At 48.6% G+C, this 21,297-nt stretch overlaps 1 protein-coding gene across 1 annotated transcript in view; it reads left to right on the top strand.

Annotated features, from left to right (window-relative positions):
- Positions 1-2,084: 2,084 nt before the first annotated feature.
- The window catches only part of NFXL1 (nuclear transcription factor, X-box binding like 1), a 66,304-nt gene continuing 47,091 nt past the window's right edge, over positions 2,085-21,297 (top strand). Inside the window, exons 1-11 of the mRNA XM_068137646.1 lie at positions 2,085-2,344; positions 3,420-3,590; positions 3,918-4,027; positions 7,865-7,998; positions 9,894-10,072; positions 10,233-10,394; positions 11,004-11,104; positions 13,056-13,170; positions 14,112-14,236; positions 15,906-16,028; positions 17,400-17,490. Of these exons, the coding sequence (XP_067993747.1) occupies positions 2,185-2,344; positions 3,420-3,590; positions 3,918-4,027; positions 7,865-7,998; positions 9,894-10,072; positions 10,233-10,394; positions 11,004-11,104; positions 13,056-13,170; positions 14,112-14,236; positions 15,906-16,028; positions 17,400-17,490 (1,471 nt within the window). The 5' untranslated portion in view covers positions 2,085-2,184. The remainder of the gene's footprint in view (positions 2,345-3,419; positions 3,591-3,917; positions 4,028-7,864; positions 7,999-9,893; positions 10,073-10,232; positions 10,395-11,003; positions 11,105-13,055; positions 13,171-14,111; positions 14,237-15,905; positions 16,029-17,399; positions 17,491-21,297) is intronic.

Raw genomic sequence — 21,297 nt, 5'->3', positions numbered from 1 at the left:
ATTTATTTATTGCCATGGTGATAGGTTTCCAGGATGCCAGAGATCTATAAATAACTCCTGATTTTGCTGGAAGGATTAAGTGTGATGAATTAATGCAGAGCATATACATGGAATAATGAGGGGAAATATAAATAAGAAACAGCTTTTCATTTACTGTTGATGCTGCACTTTGAATCACAAATGGCATAACGTGCTGATGAGGGGAAAGAGGATGCCATTTGTTTCCTTAAAGCCTCAATCTGTGCACGCCAGTACAAGTGATATTCTGCTTTCTAACTGCATTCTGAACGTTGGACTTTGCAATCAGCACTCTTCCAATTCAAGTCTTAAGTACACTTTGCAATCTGTGTGGCAGCAGATGGGCAGCAGACAGACCCTGTAGGACTGCAACATATTTCACTAGGCACTTAAGAAGCACTTTGCTCCTTTGTTGAAGAGTTAAAGACTTGGTATTAAAGAAATGTGTGATACAATAATGAGTTTTAATTAAAAAAAAATGTGAACAGTAGATCTCTGTCTTTATTCTTTCTTTTACTGATCTTCAGTCCATGACACAAGTTGTAGGCATTAGCTGCCCCTTTCTTAAGAATAAAAAATAAATGGTTTAAACCACTTCAAAGCAGAAAACCAGAATTGGCCTCCAGTACCTTACTCACTACTTTCAGACTCCTTATAACTGAAATACTTGTGTTATTTAACTTTTATAAACATGTACTTGCTGAAAATGAAATTAAATGAAATTAAATAAAAATCCCTACTAAATGCAGAGATTCCTCCTGGCACGAGACAGACCTTAAATGCTGTAAGAAAAGCTCCCTGAAATTAAAACTACTTCAACTTTCCCTTACTTGTCAGGCCTTTTCAGGAGGCACTCAAGTTCCTCAATATATCTTTCTGTGCAGTAAAACCTTCTGGACATACACCAGCAAAGTTTCTAAACACACTTTGAGGCTGATCATTAACTCTAACACTTTGGAGAGGAGCTGTGGAGAAGACATGCACCAGAGCCTCATGCTGCAGAAACAGCTGCCAGCTGAGGGGTAGCCAGGTGGGGGTTGGTCTCTTCTCTCAGGCAACCAGCACCAGAACAAGAGGACACAGTCTCAAACTGTGCCAGGGGAAGTTTAGGCTGGAACTGAGGAGAAAGTTCTTCCCAGAAAGAGTAATTTGCCATTGGAATGTGCTGCCCAGGGAGGTGGTGGAGTCACTGTCCCTAGACGTGTTCAAGAGGGGATTGGATGTGGCCCTTGAAGTCATGGTTTAGTTAGTCATGAGATGTTGGGTGACAGGTTGGACTTGACGATCTCTGAGGTCTTTTCCAACCTTATTGATTCTATGGTTCTATGAGGGGAGACCTTCTCACTCTCTACAACCACCTCAAAGGCAGGGTGGATGTCAGCCTCATCGCCCAAGTAACAAGTGGCAGGGTGAGCAGAAACAGCCTCAAGTTGTGCCAGGGGAGGCTTAGGGCAGGTATTGAGAGTAATTCCCCCAAAGGGTTGCCAAGCATCGGAGCAGGCTGCCCAGAAGCAGTTGTGTCACCATCCCCCAAGTATTCAAAAGCCCTGTGATGCTTAGGGACGTGGTTCAGTGGCGACTTGGCAGTGCTGGGTTGACGGTTTGCATCGGCGATCTCCCAAGCAAAACGACTGTGTGATTCTGCGAAAGCCACCTGAAGCCATGGCTTCTGCGGCCAGAGCAGCAGGGCGGAATAAATTCAAGGAGGAAGTAACAGAGACCCCGGCCTGGCAACCAGCAAACGTGTGTCTGACAGCCGAGCCCTGAGCCGCTCTCCCGCGGCCAGGCTGGATGTGGCTGTGAGCAGCCTGCTGCAGTGTGAGGTGTCCCTGCCCATGGCAGTGGGGTTGGAACTGGCTGAGCCTTGAGGTCCCTTCCAACCCTGACAACTCCGTGATCCCAGGGCTCCTCAGAGCGCTCACAGCGCCCCCGGGCGGCGGGTCGCGGTGGAAGTTGGGTGTTGGAGCCCCCCCGGCCGCCACTTCCGTCCCGCCGCTGCGGGGCGCGTTGGGAGCTGTAGTCTCGGCAGCTGGGCGCCGTCCCCGCCGCCTCCACCGCCGCTTCCGGGCGGAGGGGGCCGGGCCGGACGGCAGGGAGAGCTCACCAGGGCTGTGAGGAGCGGGTCTCTTCTGCTTCCGCCGCCCCTCGCTCCCTGGCGGGGGAGAAATGGAGGCGCCTTGGCGCCAGGGCGGCCGGGGCCGGGGCCGCGCCAGGCCCGGGGATGGGGTCGCCGCCCGCACTGGGGCAGCTGCCCGGCCCTCGGTGCCTCGGGCCCGCGGCGGTGCCAGCCTTGCAGACACTGGGACCAGCGGCGGGGCCGACAGCGGTGAGTGTAGTGTCCTTCCTTCCCTAGGGGAGCCCGGCCGGAGTCTAGGGGGTCAGGGAGCCCAGCTGGGCCTTGCATAGCCCCTACCAGTGCCCAGGCCGGCGCTTCCCCTGCCGGTGCGGGGAGGAGAAGCGGGCTCCCCTTCCCTTGCTGCTGAGCCCGGTGCTTTGCCATCTGCCGTCTCCAGCCCGCGGGTACCATCTGGGTGGAAAGGCGGAGGCCTGGGGCAGTGCCGGGGGCTGGGGGGTGTTACTCTTCCCCAGTGTGCGCAGCCTGTGCTCTCCGAGCGGAAGGGTAAAGAAGGGAATAATGGATTCAGCAGCTGGTTTTCAGTACGGTTGGAAATGTCCAGGAGAGTGCTGCCCGTTAGAGAGAGACGTGAGGTGCTGTGGTCGGTGTGCCACATGGTCCCGGCCTGGGAAGGACGCAGGCTTCTCAGGGCATGGGGTTGGAACGAGTGCAAATACTTTGCAGGTAGCGAAGTGCCAGATGCTGAGCTCTTCTAAGTGGCAGCACAGTTTCTAAAGGAAAGCCTGGATACTACCCTTGTAGTACTGCTACCCCAGTAAATATTTTGGGTACCATAATCAAATATGGAAAACAAGGAGGTACTTAAGACCTGAGATCTGCTGAAGATCTTTAGGTCTCTCTGGTGTGTTATCTTAAAGGCACTTTGCTTTGTTATGAGCTCTGTTACATAACTTTTTTGCTCTCCCTGTGAGAATCTTCCTCTATTTCACATGCAGTAACTTCAAGGAAAGCTTATCCTTCACAGAATTGTCAGGGTTGGGAGGGACCTCAAGGATCATCCAGTTCCAAACCCATACCATGGGCAGGGATACTTCATACTACATCAGGTTGGCCAGACTCACATCCAGCCAGGGGGGTTGGTCTCTTCTCCCAGGCAGCCAGCACCAGAACAAGGGGACACAGTCTCTAGCTGCACCAGGGGGCTCTTCCAGCCTTGGTGAGACTGTGATTCTTTAAAGAAAAAGACAGTTGAAAGTATGGATAACTGACTGTGGTGTTGTGAGGAGCTGTCCTGGTATTAACCATTAATCTGTTCCCTTAATAGAATTATCTTCACAGAGGAAATTTGAAGAAATCAAGAAGGCTAACCAGGCTGCAGCTAAAAAGCTGGTGGAAGACCAGTTTAGCTCCTCATCTGAAGATGATGATGAAGATGCTGAAGTAAAACAAGGAAAGATTTTGGCCAAAACGTTTACCATCTACACCAGCCAAACCGGTAATTGCTTTTCATCTGTTAATTTATAGTCTGTTAGCAAAACATAAACAGTGCTGCACTGCTGGCTGTGCATGAGAGTTTTGTTCTTAATTGGAGGGCAAGCAGTTTATTCTGATGCCTTGTACTGCAAATATTTCTTCCCAGCTGTGCCTGCTGGCGGTGCTTGTTATGCAGAATTCATGCTCTGGCTCTGAAGCGGTCTAATGATGTAGTTTTGTCCTAATACGTGTCTGAGAAAAAGAAAGAAGTGCTTTTGCAGTGTCTCAACATGTCCAGAATAGCAGAGCAAACATTTCTGATTGCTTTAAAAACCTTTCTGCATTAAAGATGGAGATGCAAGTGACCTGGAGCGTACGAGACAATACATGAATGAAGCTTTTCAGTCGGGGGCTATGACATGCCTGATCTGCATTGCTTCAGTTAAAAGGAACCAAGCTGTAAGTATTTTACAGTATCCTTAAAATGAAGGAAATATAACTGCCTGAGTAACTGGTGTGTCCTTATATTAGTAAGGTAGTTCTTGGGATTGGTAGCTTTGAAATGGTGCCAATTACTAACTGCCACATTCAGCATTTGGGGATTTTTTTTTCAAACACTTGAAGAAATGGTGAATGGTGCCACAGCCAGCTGGCAGCCAGGCACCAGTGGAGTCCCCCAGGGATCAGTGCTGGGCCCTGTGCTCTTCAACATCTTCATTGATGATCTGGATGAGGGGGTCGAGTCAGTCATCAGCAAGTTTGCAGATGACACCAAGTTAGGAGCAGATGTTAGTCAGTTAGAGGGTGGAAAGGCTCTGCAGAAGGACCTCGACCGACTGGACAGATGGGCAGAGTCCAATGGGATGGCATTCAATAAGTCCAAGTGCCGAGTGCTGCACTTTGGCTACGGCAATCCCATGCAGAGCTATAGGCTGGGGTCAGAGTGGCTGAGAGCTCCCAAACAGAGAGGGACCTGGGAGTGCTGATCGACAGCCACCTGAATATGAGCCAGCAGTGTGCCCAGGTGGCCAGGAGGGCCAATGGCATCCTGGCCTGCATTAGGAATAGTGTGGCCAGCAGGAGCAGGGAGGTCATAGTGCCCCTGTACTCTGCTTTGGTTAGGCCACACCTTGAGTCCTGTGTCCAGTTCTGGGCCCCTCAGTTTAAGAAGGACATTGAAACACTTGAACGTGTCCAGAGAAGGGCAACAAGGCTGGGGAGAGGCCTTGAGCACAAGCCCTGTGAGGAGAGGCTGAGGGAGCTGGGATTGTTTAGCCTGGAGAAGAGGAGGCTCAGGGGTGACCTCATTGCCCTCTACAACTACCTGAAGGGTGGTTGTAGCCAGGAAGGGGTTGGTCTCTTCTCCCAGGCAACCAACAGCAGAACAAGGGGACACAGTCTCAAGCTGTGCCAGGGGAGGTTTAGACTCGAGGTGAGGAGAAAGTTCTTCACTGAGAGAGTTGTTTGTCATTGGAAAGGGTTGCCCAGGGAGGTGGTTGAGTCACCATCCCTGGAGGTGTTCAAGAGGGGATTGGACGTGGCACTTGGTGCCATTGTCTAGTCATGAGGTGTGTGGTGACAGGTTGGACTCGATGATCCTCAAGGTCATTTCCAACCTTAGTGATACTGTGAGACTGTGAAATAAATATTTAGAATATATGGGGGGTTTGACATAAATGTGTTACTGTAATGTTATTTTGAAGTGCTGGAGAAGAGCAGTTGAAATCATGATGGATGAATTCCACAAGCTGTGTTGCAGCAAATAACAAAGCAAGAAATATTAGGAGGTTGAAGTGAGGTGGGGCTTGATCTCTTCTCTCTAGTACCAGGTGATACAGCAAGAGGAAATGGCCTGCAGTTGTGCCAGGGGAGATGTAGGTTGGATATTAGGAGAAAAATTGCTTCACTGAAAGAATGGTGAAGCTCTGGAACAGGTTACCCAGGGAGGTGGTGGAATCACCATCCCTGGAGGTGTTTAAGAAATGTGTGGACATGGCACTTCAGGACATGATTTAATGGCCATAGTGGTGTTAGACTTGATGGTCTTAGAGGTCTTTTGCAGCCAAACCCACTAAGGTAATCTTTGCTGCTTCAAGTGCTAATGAGGTGTGGGAGGAGGGTGGCATGTCTGAGAAGATTGTCTGACTTCATACAGGTGCATTTTTCATGGGACAGATCTCAGGACAAATCTTTTTAGTTGTTAACAGATCAACTTCCTTCTGGCAGTCCTGACCCTGGTTCAGTTACACAGTTACTTGAATCAAGGAGTTTGCAAGTGTATGTTTAATACTAAAAGAAAGATGTGCAGAGAGTCTTTTAACTTCTTCTGCTGGATGTACCTGGACTACAAGTATCCAATAAAAGTGTAGTCATTAACTTTTAATAGAAAGAAATTTGAGTTCTTAACTTCTGTGTTACCTATTCTTGTATGTGTTGTCTTTTGTGTGATGTGAAACTGGAGCAGGGTAGATTTAACTTGGCCATTAGGAGGAAGCTCTGCACAGTGAGAGTGGTGAAATACTGAAGCAGATTGCCCAGGGATGTGTGTTGAGGCCCCATCCCTGGAGGCACTCGAGATCAGACTGGATGTGACCCTGAGCAGCCTGATCTAGTTAGAGGTGTTTTATACCTCTCTTACTCTTTGAATAAAAGACACTAGGTTGAAAGGCATACTTCAAACCAAATCTTTTTCATATTATGTAAATCCTAAAGTTTGAAAGAAGGAAGAGTATAGTATTTCTAGTGCCAAGATGTCTAGAGATCTAAAGTATGGAGGGGGAGCTGGGCTTGTTTAGTCTGGCAGAGCAGGCCTAGGGATGATATGAGAGAATGGAAAGCAACCCAGAAATTGGTAGATTCAGACTGGATGTTAGGAAGAAGTTCTTCCCCATGAGGGTGGTGAGACACTGGCACAGGTTGCCCAGGGAGGTGGTAGAAGCCTCACCCCTGGAGGTTTTTGCAGCCAGGCTGGATGTGGCTGTGAGCAACCTGATCTAGTGTGAGGTGGGGTTGGAACTATGTGGTCCTTGAGGTCCCTTCCAACCCTGACAACTATGAGGAGTTCAGATGCTGTCCCTGCCTATATAAAATGGAATGATTGAAATTAAGTGAGGGTGAATTCCACTGCCAGAGAGGGGACTCTCTGTGCACTTGCAGCCTGCAAAGCCAGTCAGATCCTGGGCTGCATCAGGAGAAGTGTGGCTAGCAGGTCGAGGGAGGTGATCCTCCCCCTCTGCTCAGCCCTGGTGAGACCCCACCTGGAGGACTGCCTCCAGTTCTGGAGCCCCTATTACAAGAGGGATGTGGAGGTGCTGGAAGGTGTCCAGAGAAGGGCCACGAAGATGATCAGAGGGCTGGAGCTGCTCTGCTCTGAGGACAGACTGAGGGAGTTGGGGCTGTTCAGTCTGGAGAAGAGAAGGCTCTGAGGAGACCTAATTGTGGCCTTCCAGTATCTGAAGGGGGCCTACAGGAAGGCTGGGGAGGGACTGCTCATGATCTCAGGTAGTGAATAGGACTAGGGGGAATGGAATGAAGCTGGAGGTGTGGAGATTCAGGCTGGATGTGAGGAGGAAGTTCTCCCCCATGAGAGTGGTGAAGCCCTGGAATGTGTTGTCCAGGGAGGTGGTTGTGGCCCTGTCCCTGGAGGTGTTTAAGAGCAGGCTGGATGAGGCTCTGGCCAGGCTGATGTAGTGTGGGGTGTCCCTGCCCATGGCAGGGGGCTTGGAACTAGCTGATCCTTGTGGTCCCTTCCAACCCTGACTGATACTGTGATACTCTGGCCCCTTTCTTCCAGGTGGCTGAAGCCAGTCAACTTTGTGGTGGCAGGTGGTGTAACAAGAGGCAGTGGCACAAACAGGTTGGGAGGTGTAGACTGGGTACTAGGAAGACAGTGTGACACTTGGATTAAGCAGCCTAGGATGGTTGTGGACTCCCCAACCTTCATCATTTTCCAACTTTGCTAGGCAAAGCTGTAGCTGAACTGAGCTAAGCTGGCAGTAGTCCTGCTTTGGGCTTGATGTTTTGGGGTGTGAGTGGAGGAGATTAAATGAGTATTTTGTGTTCCAGAAACCTTGGCAAAAACTTAGCCCAGGAGCAGGAAAAAAAGATTACAGCTATGGATCTCTAAGGGTAAAGCTGCCTGTCTTGATCTAACAATAGGTGAAATCTATCTTTGGGAAGCCATTTGGTTAAGTGAAAAAATAGGAAGCTTGTGGCTCTCTGGGTATTGCAGATGTTCAGCAGTGAAAACTGAAAGAAACCCAGTATGAAGCAACTGACATTGTATCTGCTCTTTAGGTCTGGAGCTGCTGTGGATGCTTTTGTATATTCCACCTGGTGTGCATCCAGAAGTGGGCCAGGGACAGCCTTTTCCTTGTGTCTTCTCCTTTGACAGATGATGATTTTGGGAAGAAAGATCATCCCTGGCCATGGTGAGCTATTCAGGGCACATTTATTGGTACTTTAATTGTGAAAGATGTGTGAGCTGGAGTTACTGGAGAAAGGAATGGTACTTTTAAATGCTGTGCACACCCAAACACAAAGTTTAGAAGCCTCTCTTTTCTTTTGCTTCAAAAAAATACTTTCAAGTTTGCTTCAACCTGGTTTGGGAGTATTTCACAGTGATATTAAAACCATAATACATCAAATTTCCTTTGACTTCTGAGAAGGTAGCTTAACTATCCTATGTCTCAGCTTCCAATATTTGTTTCTGGATGGCTTTATATATATGTAGAATAGAATAGAATTAACCAGGTTGGAAGAGACCTTCGAGATCATTGAGTCCAACCCATCACCCAACACCATCTAAACCATGGCACCAAGTGCCTCATCCAGTCTCCTCCTAACCACCTCCAGGGATGGTGACTCCAACACCTCTTTGGGCAGCCCATTCTCACTTCTAAAACTGGCCCCATGGAATAAATAAATTACCCCCCCCCCCCCCCCCAGTTCTAAACCAGCAAGATTTAGACCTTTTATTTTGGTGTGTCTCTCTCTATACCTTAAGCATTGAAGCCAACCTCTCAGTTTTGCTTGAGGTTGTATGAAGAGGTTGTTAATATTGTGGCTGCATGAAGAATGAGTCTTGCTTTTTTTCAGTAGGTTTATGTCTGAAGGTTCAGTCAAAATCTTTCTGTCTGTGTTTGTTCCATGCCTTATTTGCCCACCTACTTTCATGTGGAAACATGCAGTAGCTCTGAGATTATATCTTCTGTCAAGTTTGGTTGCAAGTGCCAGGCGGGTTCAAAAGCTCTGTTAATGTGGAATGTCAGAGAGCAGGTTTGCTTAGGAAATAAGATACAAGACTGTTGCTTGGCAGTTGATAAAGGCTCTTATCCCACAGGCTGGTTTTGTGTTTTAAGCATAATGTTCAATGAAGAAAATCTCAACAAGAATGGTATTTTATTTAACACATAGTAGAGCTGTGCAGGCACTGTGGAGAAATGGTTTATGATCTATGATGCATTAGGGAGGCATAAACTGGAGAAGAGAAGGCTCCAAGGAGACCTTATTGTGGCCTTCCTGTATCTTAAGGGGGCCTGCAGGAAAGCTGGTGAGGGACTTTGGGTAGTGATAGGACCAGGGGAGGTGGAACCAAGCTAGAGGATGGGAGAGGCTGAGGGAGCTGGGGTTGCTTAGCCTGGAGAAGAGGAGGCTCAGGGGAGACCTTCTTGCTCTGTACAACTAACTGAAGGGAGGTTGTAGCCAGGTGGGGGTTGGTCTCTTCTCCCAGGCATCCAGCACCAGAACAAGAGGACCCAGTCTCAGAGGTTTAGGCTGGAGATGAGGAAGAAATTCTTCCCAGAAAGAGAGCTTGGCCATTGGAATGTGCTGCCCAGGGAGGTGGTGGAGTCACCATCCCTGGAGGTGTTTAGGAAGAACCTGGATGAGGCACTTGGTGCCATGGTTTAGTTGATTAGATGGTGTTGGGTGCTAGGCTGGACTGGATGATCTCAAAGGTCTTTTCCAACCTGGTTTGGTCTATTCAATTCAATTCACATGCATTCATTTGGTATCACTTGACATAAAAATTGTTCTGCATGCTTGATGTGATGAATGTTTTTGCACACTTAGAGAAAAAAAGACTGCAGTGGTGGGACAATTCCTTAGGCATTCTAATGAGTGTGTTGCAAAAATCTGACCTATAGCAAGGCCTTTGTTGTTTAGTGTAAATGCAATGATGTTCTTATTAGTTACAGTGGTTGTGAAAATATTTATTGATAGCCTTGGGAAACTGAAATGATGAAAAAAACCTTTTCTCTTTAGAACAGTCTTTTAAAACCTGTCATTTTTAACCCCCCTCCACTCCTTTTTCCCCTTCTTGTAGTCCTAAATGTAGGTTTGAATACAAACGGTCTGAGACTCCCAGTAGGTATTACTGTTACTGTGGGAAAGTGGAGAATCCAACGGTGGACCCCTGGCTGGTACCTCACTCCTGTGGTCAGATATGTGAGAGGGAATTCAAACCTCCCTGTGGGCATAAATGTTTGCTGCTTTGTCATCCAGGTAAATCCACTGCCTCCCTTGGTTGTGTGATGTGTTTCTGCAGCCGTCACACGGTTGTACTCAAAATCTGCTGACTGTTGGAGACTCTCAGAGCAGAGCAGCTGTGGTCAGGGCTGCATTTGCTGAATGGTTCTTCATGAGTTCTTTTTCTTACCCTTAGGACCCTGCCCACCTTGCCCAAAGATGGTCACAACAACGTGTCACTGCAAGAAAGCCAAAGCAGTGCCCCGAAGGTGCAGTGCCAAGGACTGGTCGTGCCGCCTGCCCTGTGGACGGACGCTGCTGTGTGGGCAACACACCTGTGAGAATCCCTGCCATGCAGGTAGAGCTGCCTTCTGCCACTTCAGAGGAGGAGTTCTAATTACAGGATCACACGATGTTAGGGGTTGGCAGGGACCTCTGGAGGGTCCAACCCCCCTGCCAGAGCAGGACCATAGAATCTAGCACAGGTTGCACAGGAACACGTCCAGACAAGGCTTGAAAGTCTCCAGAGAAGGAGGCTCCACAACCTCTCTGGGCAGCCTGTTCCAGTGCTCTGTGAGCCTCACAGTGAAGAAGTTCCTCCTCATGTTGAGGTGGAACCTCCTGTACAGTAGGTAATATCCACTGCCCCTTGTTATATCACAGGGCACAAGTGAGCAGAGGCTATCCCTTCCTTCCTGACCCCCAGCCCTCAGATATCTATAGACATCCATCAGATCCCCTCTCCCCTTCTCCCCTCCAGACTGAACAGCCCCAGGGCTCTCAGCCTTTCCTCACAAGGCAGTGCTCCACTCACTTCATCATCCTTGTAGCCCTCTGTTAAACTCTCTCCAGTAGATCCCTGTTCCTCTTGAACTGGGGAGCCCAGAACTGGATGCAGTATTCCAGGGGAGGATACATCATTCTTTTGTGATCCCTGTTCTCCATGTCACTTTGCAATTCCATGCAGGAGACTGTCAGCCTTGTCCACGAGTCAGTAAGCAGCGATGCGTCTGTGGCAGACAGACCGCAGAAAGACTTTGTGCCAGTCCTCAGTGGCAGTGTGATCAGGTATGTTGAAGCTGTCCTTTACTGCTCATCTATGCAAAATGTGATTATTCAGTGTATTAAAGATAGAATAGAATAGAATAAACCAGGTTGGAAGAGACCTTCAAGATCATCGTGTCCAACCTATCATCCAACACCACCCAACCAACTAACCCATGGCACCAAGCACCCTGTCAAGTCTCCACCTGAACACCTCCAGTGATGGTGACTCCACCACCTCCTTGGGCAGTCCATTCCAATGGGCAATCACTCTCTCTGTGTAAAACTTCATCCTAACCTCCAGCCTGAACCTCCCCTGGTGCAGCCTGAGACTGTGTCCTCTTGTTCTGGTACTGGCTGCCTGGGAGAAGAGACCAACCTCTGCCTGTCTACAACCTCCCTTCAGGTAGCTGTAGCGAGCAATAAGGTCTCCTCTGAGTCTCCTCCAGGCTAAGCAGCCCCAGCTCCCTCAGCCTCTCCTCATAGGGCTTGTGTTCCAAGCCCCTCCCCAACTTTGTTGCCCTTCTCTGGATTGCAGTGACTCCTCCAGTGCAGAACCAGTTTTGTTGTTTGGGTTTGGAAAGTGCAGTCAAAAATGAAAGCAGCAGGGTTTGAGCATGGATCTGCTTGGGGGCCCAGTTCATTTCTGACAGTAGTAAAAATGTTACTGTTCTGGACTTAGGCCAGGCTTAAGCTAGCTGTGAATTTGACCTTGTACATTCCATTTTGTTGGGCTTGAGGGTGAAATTTCAGCTGCTGTCTTCCAAAACAAGCATGAAACCCCAGCCTAGTAGATAAGAGTTTCATGCTTCTCTACTTTGAAGTGTATTTGCAGCTTATTGTTAGGACCAGGGCTGTGGATTGACAGCCTGTAAATGCATCAACACAGTTTTGAAATTAAGTGATGAGGGAGAGCTTGCCCCAGGAGCTTCTTGGGTTAATAAGATGCCAATAAGAAAGGCACTCAGTCTCTAAAGTAACAATGAAATGTGATTCTTCCAGTTAACACTATAGAGAGAGGGAGTGAACTAACAATAGTACAGCACTGCAGGTGCTGGGAACCCCCAGCTGTGCAGCATTGAGCCTCTGAGCCATGTGCAGCATGCAGTGCAGACCCCATCTGGAGGAGGGCTTACCTTATTTTGGTTTGAGTTGTTGAAGGATTTTGTTACAGGAGAGCAACCCTCTTCATTGGTTCTACTGTCAAACAGGAGGGATGTTTGGATGAGACCTTTTGGCCACTTGGCATGGACATCATAGTATCATAGTATCAGGTGGCTTTATCTCTGGTACCAAGTGGGAGCTGCCTCCAACCTTCTCTGCTGTCTACAACTACCTGAAGGGAGGTTGTAGCCAGGTGGGGGTTGGTCTCTTCTGTCAGGCAACCTGTGACAGAACAAGAGGACACAGTCTCAAGCTGCACCAGGGGAGGTTTAGGCTGGATGTTAGGAAGAAGTTCTTCATAGAAAGAGAGATTTGCCATTGGAATGTGCTGCCCAGGGAGGTGGTGGAGTCACCATCACTGGAGGTGTTTAAGAGGAGCCTGGATGCCATGGTTTAGTTGATTAGATGGTGCTGGGTGATAGGTTGGATTGGGTGATCTCAAAGGTCTTTTCCAGCATGGTTAATTCTGTATTCTATTCTATCCTGTAACCAAGGAGTACATGCAGCACAGCACAGGGTTTAAGGCCAAGCTGTACAGGCAGCACAGCAGAGGCTTGGGACTACTCAGGTTAACTGTTCTGTGAACCACTAACTTCTCAATGTGCTGTGCTCTTCCAGCCAGGGTCATTGCAGGGTGATCAGTTTTGTTTGGTCAATTCAGCAAATGCAAGATTAAAAAAGAGTCAAAATTCAGAGGCAGTTACAATTGCCCCAGATTTGTCTCACCCCTAGTTTTCCCTCTTGAGTTGCTTTGGTTTTGGGGTGTAGTTCCATTCCCTTGCCTTGACTTGGTTTCTCTTGAGTTTTCCAGGTGTGTGGGAAACGTTTGCCTTGTGGCAATCACACGTGTGAGCAAGTTTGTCATTCTGGTCCCTGTGGAGACTGCCCTCGTTCTGGGAGGAGGTCCTGCCCATGTGGAAAATCAAGTAAGCTGCCTTTTCAAGAAACAATTCAGTAATTTAAAGTAGAAAAGAAAAAGGTAAAATTAGATCAAAGTCATCCAGTCCTTGACAGTCAGGAATAGAATAGAATAAACCAGGTTGGAAGAGACCTTCAGGATCATCGTGTCCAACCTATCATCCAACACCACCTAATCAACTAACCCATGTAACCAAGCACCCCATCAAGTCTCCTCCTGAACACCTCCAGTGATGGCGACTCCACCACCTCCCCGGGCAGCCCATTTCAGTGGGCAGTCACTATCTCTGTGTAAAACTTCCTCCTGACCTCCAGCCTGAACCTCCCCTGGCACAGCCTGAGACTGTGTCCTCTTGTTCTGGTGCTGGCTGCCTGGGAGAAGAGACCAACCTCTGCCTGTCTACAATCCCCCTTCAGGTCGTTGTAGACAGCAATAAGATCACCCCTGAGTCTCCTCTTCTCCAGGCTAAGCAGCCCCAGCTCCCTCAGCCTCTCCTCATAGGGCTGTGTTCCAAGCCCTTCACCAACTTTGTTGCCCTTCTCTGGACTCATTCCAGCAAGTCAACCTCCTTCCTAAACTGAGGGGCCCAGAACTGGACACAGTACTCGAGGTGTGGCCTAACCAGTGCAGTGTACAGGGCAGAATGACCTCCCTGCTCCTGCTGGCCACACTGTTCTTGATGCAGGCCAGGAGTTCAGCTTAATTCTGCAGGACAGGGGCCCTGACTAGTTCTTACAGTGAGCTGTGCCTGTTTCCATTGTTTTGCTGAATTGCTTCAAAGCTTTATTTGTCAGCAGGGCTTTGATTGGCATTGTGAGTAACTGAGTAATTGTAGAGAAGCTTTGGGGGGAAAAATTTGAGAGAGTCTTGTCTTCTGAGCTCATACTTGCTAAATGTTTTGGCCTCTTTTCTACGTGTTTGCCTGTGCTTCTCTCTCTCTCTGTCTAGAGTTTACATTGCCTTGTACAGAAGATGTGCCCACCTGTGGTGACAGTTGTGACAAAGTTCTGGAATGTGGCATCCACAGATGTTCCCAGCGCTGCCATCGAGGTCCCTGTGAAATATGCAGGCAGGTAAGTCTCACTGGAGCAGCTGCACATCTTGTTACAGGGTAGAATAGAATAGAATAGAATAGACCAGGTTGGAAGAGACCTTCAAGATCATTGTGTCCAACCTATCATCCAACACCACCTAATCAACTAAACCATGACACCAAGCACCCTGTCAAGTCTCCTTCTGAACACCTCCGGTGATGGTGACTCCACCACCTCTTCAGGCAGCACATCGCAATGGTCAATGACTCTCTGCACTGCTCAGGCCTGGCATGGCACCCTGATGTGGCTACCCAGGTGGTTTTGGCCTCAGAGGGTGACAGGTTGCCTGTGATCTAGATGTGGGACCTAAGATTTGCCTCTTCATGTTCTAGAAAGCCACACAAGGGGTGTGTCTGCCATTGCTTGGAGTGTGGCAGATTCAGAGCTGCTGCTGAGCTGTGGGAAGGATGCAAAGATCCTCTGCTCCAACCCCAGCACAGGAGAGGTGCTGTATGAGCTGCCCACAAACACCCAGTGGTGCTTTGATAGCTAGTGGCATCCCAGGAACCCCTCAGTCCTGTCTGCAGCTTCCTTTGGCTGCCAGATCAGCATTTACTGCATCGTGGGAGGCAGCATAGATGGCCTGAGGCAGAAGCAAGTTGACCAACCAGCTTCCATCATCTTTTGGGAACCTTGATCCATTTGGTCCAGGCCAGTTAGGTTTCTTAAACACTGTGTACCTGGAACAGTGCAAGCCTTCCAAGGACAATTCAGTCAGCTGTCACAGAATCCATGCAGCATGGTTTTTTCCCTACCCTTCTCCTGCCCCAACAGGATTCAAAAGGGATAGGGACAGGGGGACAGTCAAAAGCAACGAAGATGAAAGACAAGCAGAGTACAGTGAAAGACAAAAGACTCTGTTTATTCCAGCAAGAAACACATATTTATATCTATCTATCGTGTTAGTGTCACTGCATGTGACTGGTTAACAGACTCTTCTCATGGGTTAGTTGATAGCACTGCTATAGTTACTTGTTAAGCTAGGCCAGGTAGCCTCCTATCTTATCTTGTGGTTTCTCATCCTCCAACATCCAGTCTAGGGAGTTTCCAGCTTCTCATGGGAACACAGTGGTGTTTGCAATACTGCACTCCTCACCAGAGCTCTTCAGAAGGTCCACAGATTCATCACAGTCCCTCACAGTAAGGAGCTGCTGAGGGAACTGGGCTTGTTTAGTCTGGAGAAAAGGAGGCTGAGGGGAGATGAGGACACAGTCTCAAGCTGTGCCAGGGGAGGTTTAGGCTGGATGTTAGGAAGAAGTTCTTCCCAGAAAGAGAGATTGGCCATTGGAATGTGCTGCCCAGGGAGGTGGTGGAGTCATCATCCCTGGAGGTGTCTAAAGAGAGACTGCATGAGGCACTTGGTGCCATGGTTTAGTTGATTAGATGGTGTTGGGTAATAGGTTGGACTGGATGATCTCAAAGGTCTTTTCCAACCTGGTTAATTCTATTCTATTCTGCAAGACTGGCACAAGGTCCCCAGGTCTGCTCAGAGCACGCAGTACACTTCGTGTTGTGATAGAGCATCACTCTCTCATGAATTTCTCTTTACAGGCAGTAGTGGAACATTTTATTTTCTGCTCTTTTGGGGTGTGTTTTCTTTTGGTATGAAAACCAGGCTGCTTTTTTTCTCCCCCGTCTTGCTGCCCAGGAAGTGGAGAAGCAGTGCCGCTGTGGGAAGCACACTAAACGCATGCCCTGCCACAAGCCATACCTGTGTGAAACAAAGTGCACTAAAACTCGTGACTGCCAAAAGCACCAGTGCAGGAGAAAGGTGAGTCTCCAGAGATGATCTTGCTCCAGTCTATTGTTTAGAGAATGGTTTTGGCAATTTACAGTATCACAGTATCACTAAGGTTGGAAGAGACCTCGAGGATCATCGAGTCCAACTATCAACACAGACCCCATGACTAGACCATGGCACCAAGTGCCACATCCAATCCCCTCTTGAACACCTCCAGGGACAGTGACTCCACCACCTCCCTGGGCAGCACATTCCAATGACGAATGACTCGCTCAGCAAAGAACTTCCTCCTCACCTCGAGTCTAAATCTCCCCTGGCGCAGCTTGAGACTGTGTCCTCTTGTTCTGCTGCTGGTTGCCTGGGAGAAGAGACCAATCCCCTCCCGGCTACAACCGCCTTTCAGGTAGTTGTAGAGGGCAATGAGCCTCCCTGAGCCTCCTCTTCTCCAGGCTAAACAATCCCAGCTCCCTCAGCCTCTCCGCATAGGGCTTGTGCTCAAGGCCTCTCCCCAGCCTTGTTGCCCTTCTCTGGACACATTCAAGTGTCTCAATGTCCTTCTTAAACTGAGGGGCCCAGAACTGGACACAGGACTCAAGGTGCAGCCTAACCAAAGCAGAGTACAGGGGCAGAATGACTTCCCTGCTCCTGCTGGCCACACCATTCCTCATGCAGGCCAGGATGCCATTGGCCCTCCTGGCCACCTGGGCACACTGCTGGCTCATGTTCAGACGGCTGTCGATCAGCACCCCCAGGTCCCTCTCTGGGAGCTCTCAGCCACTCCGACCCCAGCCTGTAGCTCTGCATGGGATTGCCGTAGCCAAAGTGCAGCACTCGGCACTTGGACTTGTTGAAAGCCATCATTGGACTCTGCCCATCTGTCCAGTCTGTCGAGGTTCCTCTGCAGAGCCTTTCTACCCTCTGACTTACATCTGCTCCTAACTTGGTGTCATCTGCAAACTTGCTGATGACTGACTCGACCCCCTCATCCAGATCATCAATGAAGATGTTAAAGAGGCTGGGGCCCAGCACTGATCCCTGGGGGACACCACTGGTGCCTGGCTGCCAGCTGGATGTGGCACCGTTCACCACCACTCTCTGGGCTCAGCCTCCAGCCAGTTCCTAACCCAGCATAGAGTGTAGTGGTCCAAGCCACGAGCTGACAATTTAGCTGCAATACATCACATCAGTCTGTCATTCCATGCCTGGTACAGTAAAGAAAGAGGAGTTTTCTTCAGTGTCACTCAGATTACTTTGAGGTATACTAGAATTCCCTGTCACCATGCTTAAAAACTGGCCTTAAAAGCCAGGAGGGGATTTTGACCCTAGAAAGCTTTCAGCTACTTTAGTAAGTGATGCTTTATGCATTCTGAAGTGGTTAAGTCCATTGCCCTTTTTTCACAGTGCTGTTCTGGAAACTGTCCACCTTGTGACCAGGTCTGTGGGCGGACTCTGGGCTGCAGAAACCACAAATGTCCTTCAGGCTGCCACAGAGGTAAGAATGATTGATTGATCCCTGTGCTGATGGAATATTGTTTGTTTATGCCAGTCTTTGTGCTGACATGACTCTGTGTGGTGCTTAAATGAATTCTCTCCCTTGTTGCATGTGGTTTTTCTGTGGAGGCAGTGTGTTTGAAAGGTTATTAGCGCTGGTTAGAGTGCCAGGACTTCATAACAACCTGAGCTTTTACCTGATAATTGTGCTTAGCATTATTCCTCTGAAAGTGCCCTGTCCCATTTCCAGCTGCTTAATTCAACATCCATAGCTTGACTTATTCTCCTCTCCCTCTGCTCTGCCCTGGTGAGGCTGCATCTGGAATATTGGGTCCAGGTTCTGTGCCCCTCAGGGAACTGCTTGAAAGAAAAGAGTCCATTGCAGAGCCACAAAAATGATTAAAGGAGTGGAACATCTCCCTTTTGAGGAGAGACTGAGGATGCTGGGGCTCTTTAGCTTGGTGAAGAGCAGACTGAGAGGTGACCTCATTAATGTTGATAAAGATGTGCAGGGTGAGTGCCAAGAGGCTGCAGCCAGGCTCTGCTGGGTGATGCCCAATGCCAGCACAAGGGGCAGTGATGGAAGTTGAGACATAGGAAGTTCCATGGAAACAGGAGGAAGAATTTTTTTCCCTGTGAGGGTGACAGAGCCCTGGAACAGGCTGCCTAGGGGGGTTGTGGAGTCTCCCCCTCAGGAGCTATTCAAAACCTGCCTGGATGCATTGCAGTGTGATCTACTCTAGGTGATCCTGCTCTGGCAGGGGGTGTGGAGTGGATGACCTTTGGAGGTCCCTTCCAACCCCTGATATTCTGTGACTCTGTGAAATAATTGTGTTGACATGAATATGCGTAGCAAAGCCCAGCTGCATGGAGAAAACACTTTGCTGGCTGAGTCTGGATGGGTTTTAAAAACCCTGGAAGGCAACACGTGACAGGAGTGGGCTTCAGAGAAATTTTGAAACCAAACTTGAATGTATCTTGGTGTCTTCCTAGTAAAGGAGATCATAACTTGGTAGTAACTATATGAAGGCTAACAAAAAAGTTTACTGCTGCATTCAGTGACCTTGGTTGGAATGGTGCCAAAAATGGCCACAATAACCTGACAGCTTTTCCCCCAGCCAATTGCTTTGACATTTGCTTGGTAGGGGATTAAACTGGAATGCCTGCAGAAGTGGTTGTCCTCTCAGCAGTTTTCCCCACAGAAACTGCTGCCCTGCTGAAACAGCAGTTGAGCAGCCTCTGTAATTTCCTTTAGTATTCTGAACCATCAATGGCACCAGCTTGGGAAGTAATTCACAGCTTGTGCAGGCAGTTGTGCTTTTGAGGCAGTGAGGCTTGAAGAGGACAGAACAAGTGGCTCTGGCACTTGTCCCACTTGACCTGTTACTGAATTTGTCACCACAAACAAGTGGTTAGGCTTTTCCCCTCTGTTAACTGTGCCCAGCCCTTTTTCCCTTTCCTTCCTTCTTCCCCTCTGCCACTCCAGATTTCTTTTTTCATTTCTGTATGAGTTTGGTTCATAACTAAACCATGGAATGAAATTCAGGTTGGCCAAGTAAGCTAATCATAGAATCAACAAGGTTGGAAAAGACCTCAGAGATCATCAAGTCCAACCTGTCACCCAAAACCTCATGACTAGCTACACCATGGCACCAAGTGCCACATCCAATCCTTTTTTTAACACCTCCAGGGATGGTGACTCCACCACCTCCCTGGGCAGCACATTCCAATGGCCTATCTCTCTTTCTCTGAAGAACTTTCTCTTCACCTTGAGCCTAAACTTCCCCCTGCAGAGCTTGAGACTGTGTCCTCTTGTTCTGGTGCTGGTTGCCTGGGAGAAGAGACCAACCCCCACCTGGCTACAACCTCCCTTCAGGTAGTTGTAGACAGCAAGAAGGTCTCCCCTAAGCCTCCTCTACTCCAGGATATACTTTTACACTGAATAGCTGTTTCTTATTTGATACTACTTAGAGCCTGGCTAAAAGTGACAACAATTTCTCATAACTAACAGCAGGATCAAAACCGAGCAGTGCATTTAAGGAAACAAAGGTGAACTTTGTAAATATCAAACAGACACACTGCCAAGTGTATGACATTTATCAAAACAATGCAATCACCAATATTTAAGTGCAAAGGTTTAGGCTGGATGTTAGGAGGAAGTTCTTCCCAGCAAGAGAGATTGGCCATTGGGATGTGCTGCCCAGGGAGGTCACCATCCCTGGAGGTGTTTAAGAAGAGACTGGATGAGGCACTTGGTGCCATGGGTTAGTTGATTAGATGGTGTTGGGTGATAGGTTGGACTGGAAGATCTCAAAGATCTTTTCCAACCTGGTTAATATTGTTCTATTCTATATAATGAAGCTAAAAGCTATCAGAATGGCTTAGGTTGGAAGGGAACTTAGACATCATCTACTCCAAACTCCTCACCATGGGCAGGGACACTTCTCAACTAGACTCAGCCGCTCAAGGCCTCATCCAGCCTGGCCTTGGAGTAGCTCCAGGGAGGAGGCAGCCACAGCCTCCCTCCTTAATCTTTATTCAAGGAAACTCTGCTTGATGCCTACAGAAGCATTATGTGAGTTACAAGCTAATAGCAGCCTCTATATATTGACATAATTTGGAGTATTGAGGATATAGTTGCAGTGTAAAAAAGACATAAACCAGAAGAATTGTCTTTGTTATCTGATCCATGGAAAGCTAAAGCATGCAGTGACTAACTGACTGTCAGTGAAGCCCAGACATAGCTGGCAGCCCTGGTGCCAGATGATCCATTTGGAAAGGAAAGTAACTTCTTTCAAGCCCTGTGAGGAGAGGCTGAGGGAGTTTGGGTTATTTAGCCTGGAGAAGAGGAGGCTCAGGGGAGACCTTCTTGCTCTCTACAACTACCTGAAGGGGGATTGTAGACTGGCAGAGGTTGGTCTCTTCTCCCAGGCAACCAGCACCAGAACAAGAGGACACAGTCTCAAGCTGTGCCAGGGGAGGTTTAGGCTGGAGGTGAGGAGAAAGTTCTTCCCAGAAAGAGTAATTGGCCATTGGGATGTGCTGCCCAGGGAGGTGGTGGAGTCACCATCCCTGGAGGTGTGCAAAAAAGGCTTGGATGTGGCACTTGGAGCCATGGTTTAGTAGTCACGAGGTGTTAGGTATTAGGTAATAGGTTGGGCTTGATGATCACTGAGATCTTCTCCAACCTGGTTGATTCTGTGTGCTTTAACCAGCTACAATCTAATACAATTTGTAAGGTCAGAATGGTTTCAAACATTCTTTATAAAGGTAATGGTTTTGATTTAAAAATATGTGTATTCATGCATTTCTCCTTACACAGTAAGATTTTAGTAGCTGCTGAAAGTTAATGGTTAATTATTTCATTTTTAGTGTATAATAGTAGGTCAGGTTAACCTTGCAGTGTGCTGCAAAGTGAGCATTGATTTGAAAGGAAGCAGTATGCCTCCTAGAGAACCATAGGCTCATAGTGAGGGTTGGGAGGGACCTCCCAGGATCATCCAGTTCCAACCCCACTGCCCTGGGCAGGGACACCTCACACTACAGCAGGTTGCTCACAGACACATCCAGCCTGGCTGCAAACACCTCCAGGCATGAGGCTTCCACCACCTCCCTGGGCAACCTGTGCCAGTCTCTCACCACCCTCAAGGGGGAGAACTTCTTCCTAACATCCAGTCTGAATCTAACCATCTCTCTTTTTTTTCCATTCCCCCCAGTCCTATCCCTCCCTGACACCCTCAAAAGTCCCTCCCCAGCTTTCTTGTAGCCCCCTTCAGATACTGGAAGGTCACAATAAGGTCTCCTGGGA

The sequence above is a fragment of the Melanerpes formicivorus genome, unplaced genomic scaffold (assembly GCF_026170545.1).
Source record: "Melanerpes formicivorus ecotype bairdi unplaced genomic scaffold, bMelFor1.0.p_v2 SCAF_4, whole genome shotgun sequence".
In the NCBI taxonomy this organism is placed as follows: Eukaryota; Metazoa; Chordata; class Aves; order Piciformes; family Picidae; genus Melanerpes; species Melanerpes formicivorus.
Note: the sequence above shows the minus strand (reverse complement) of the source record. Positions and strands in the feature narration are given on the sequence as shown.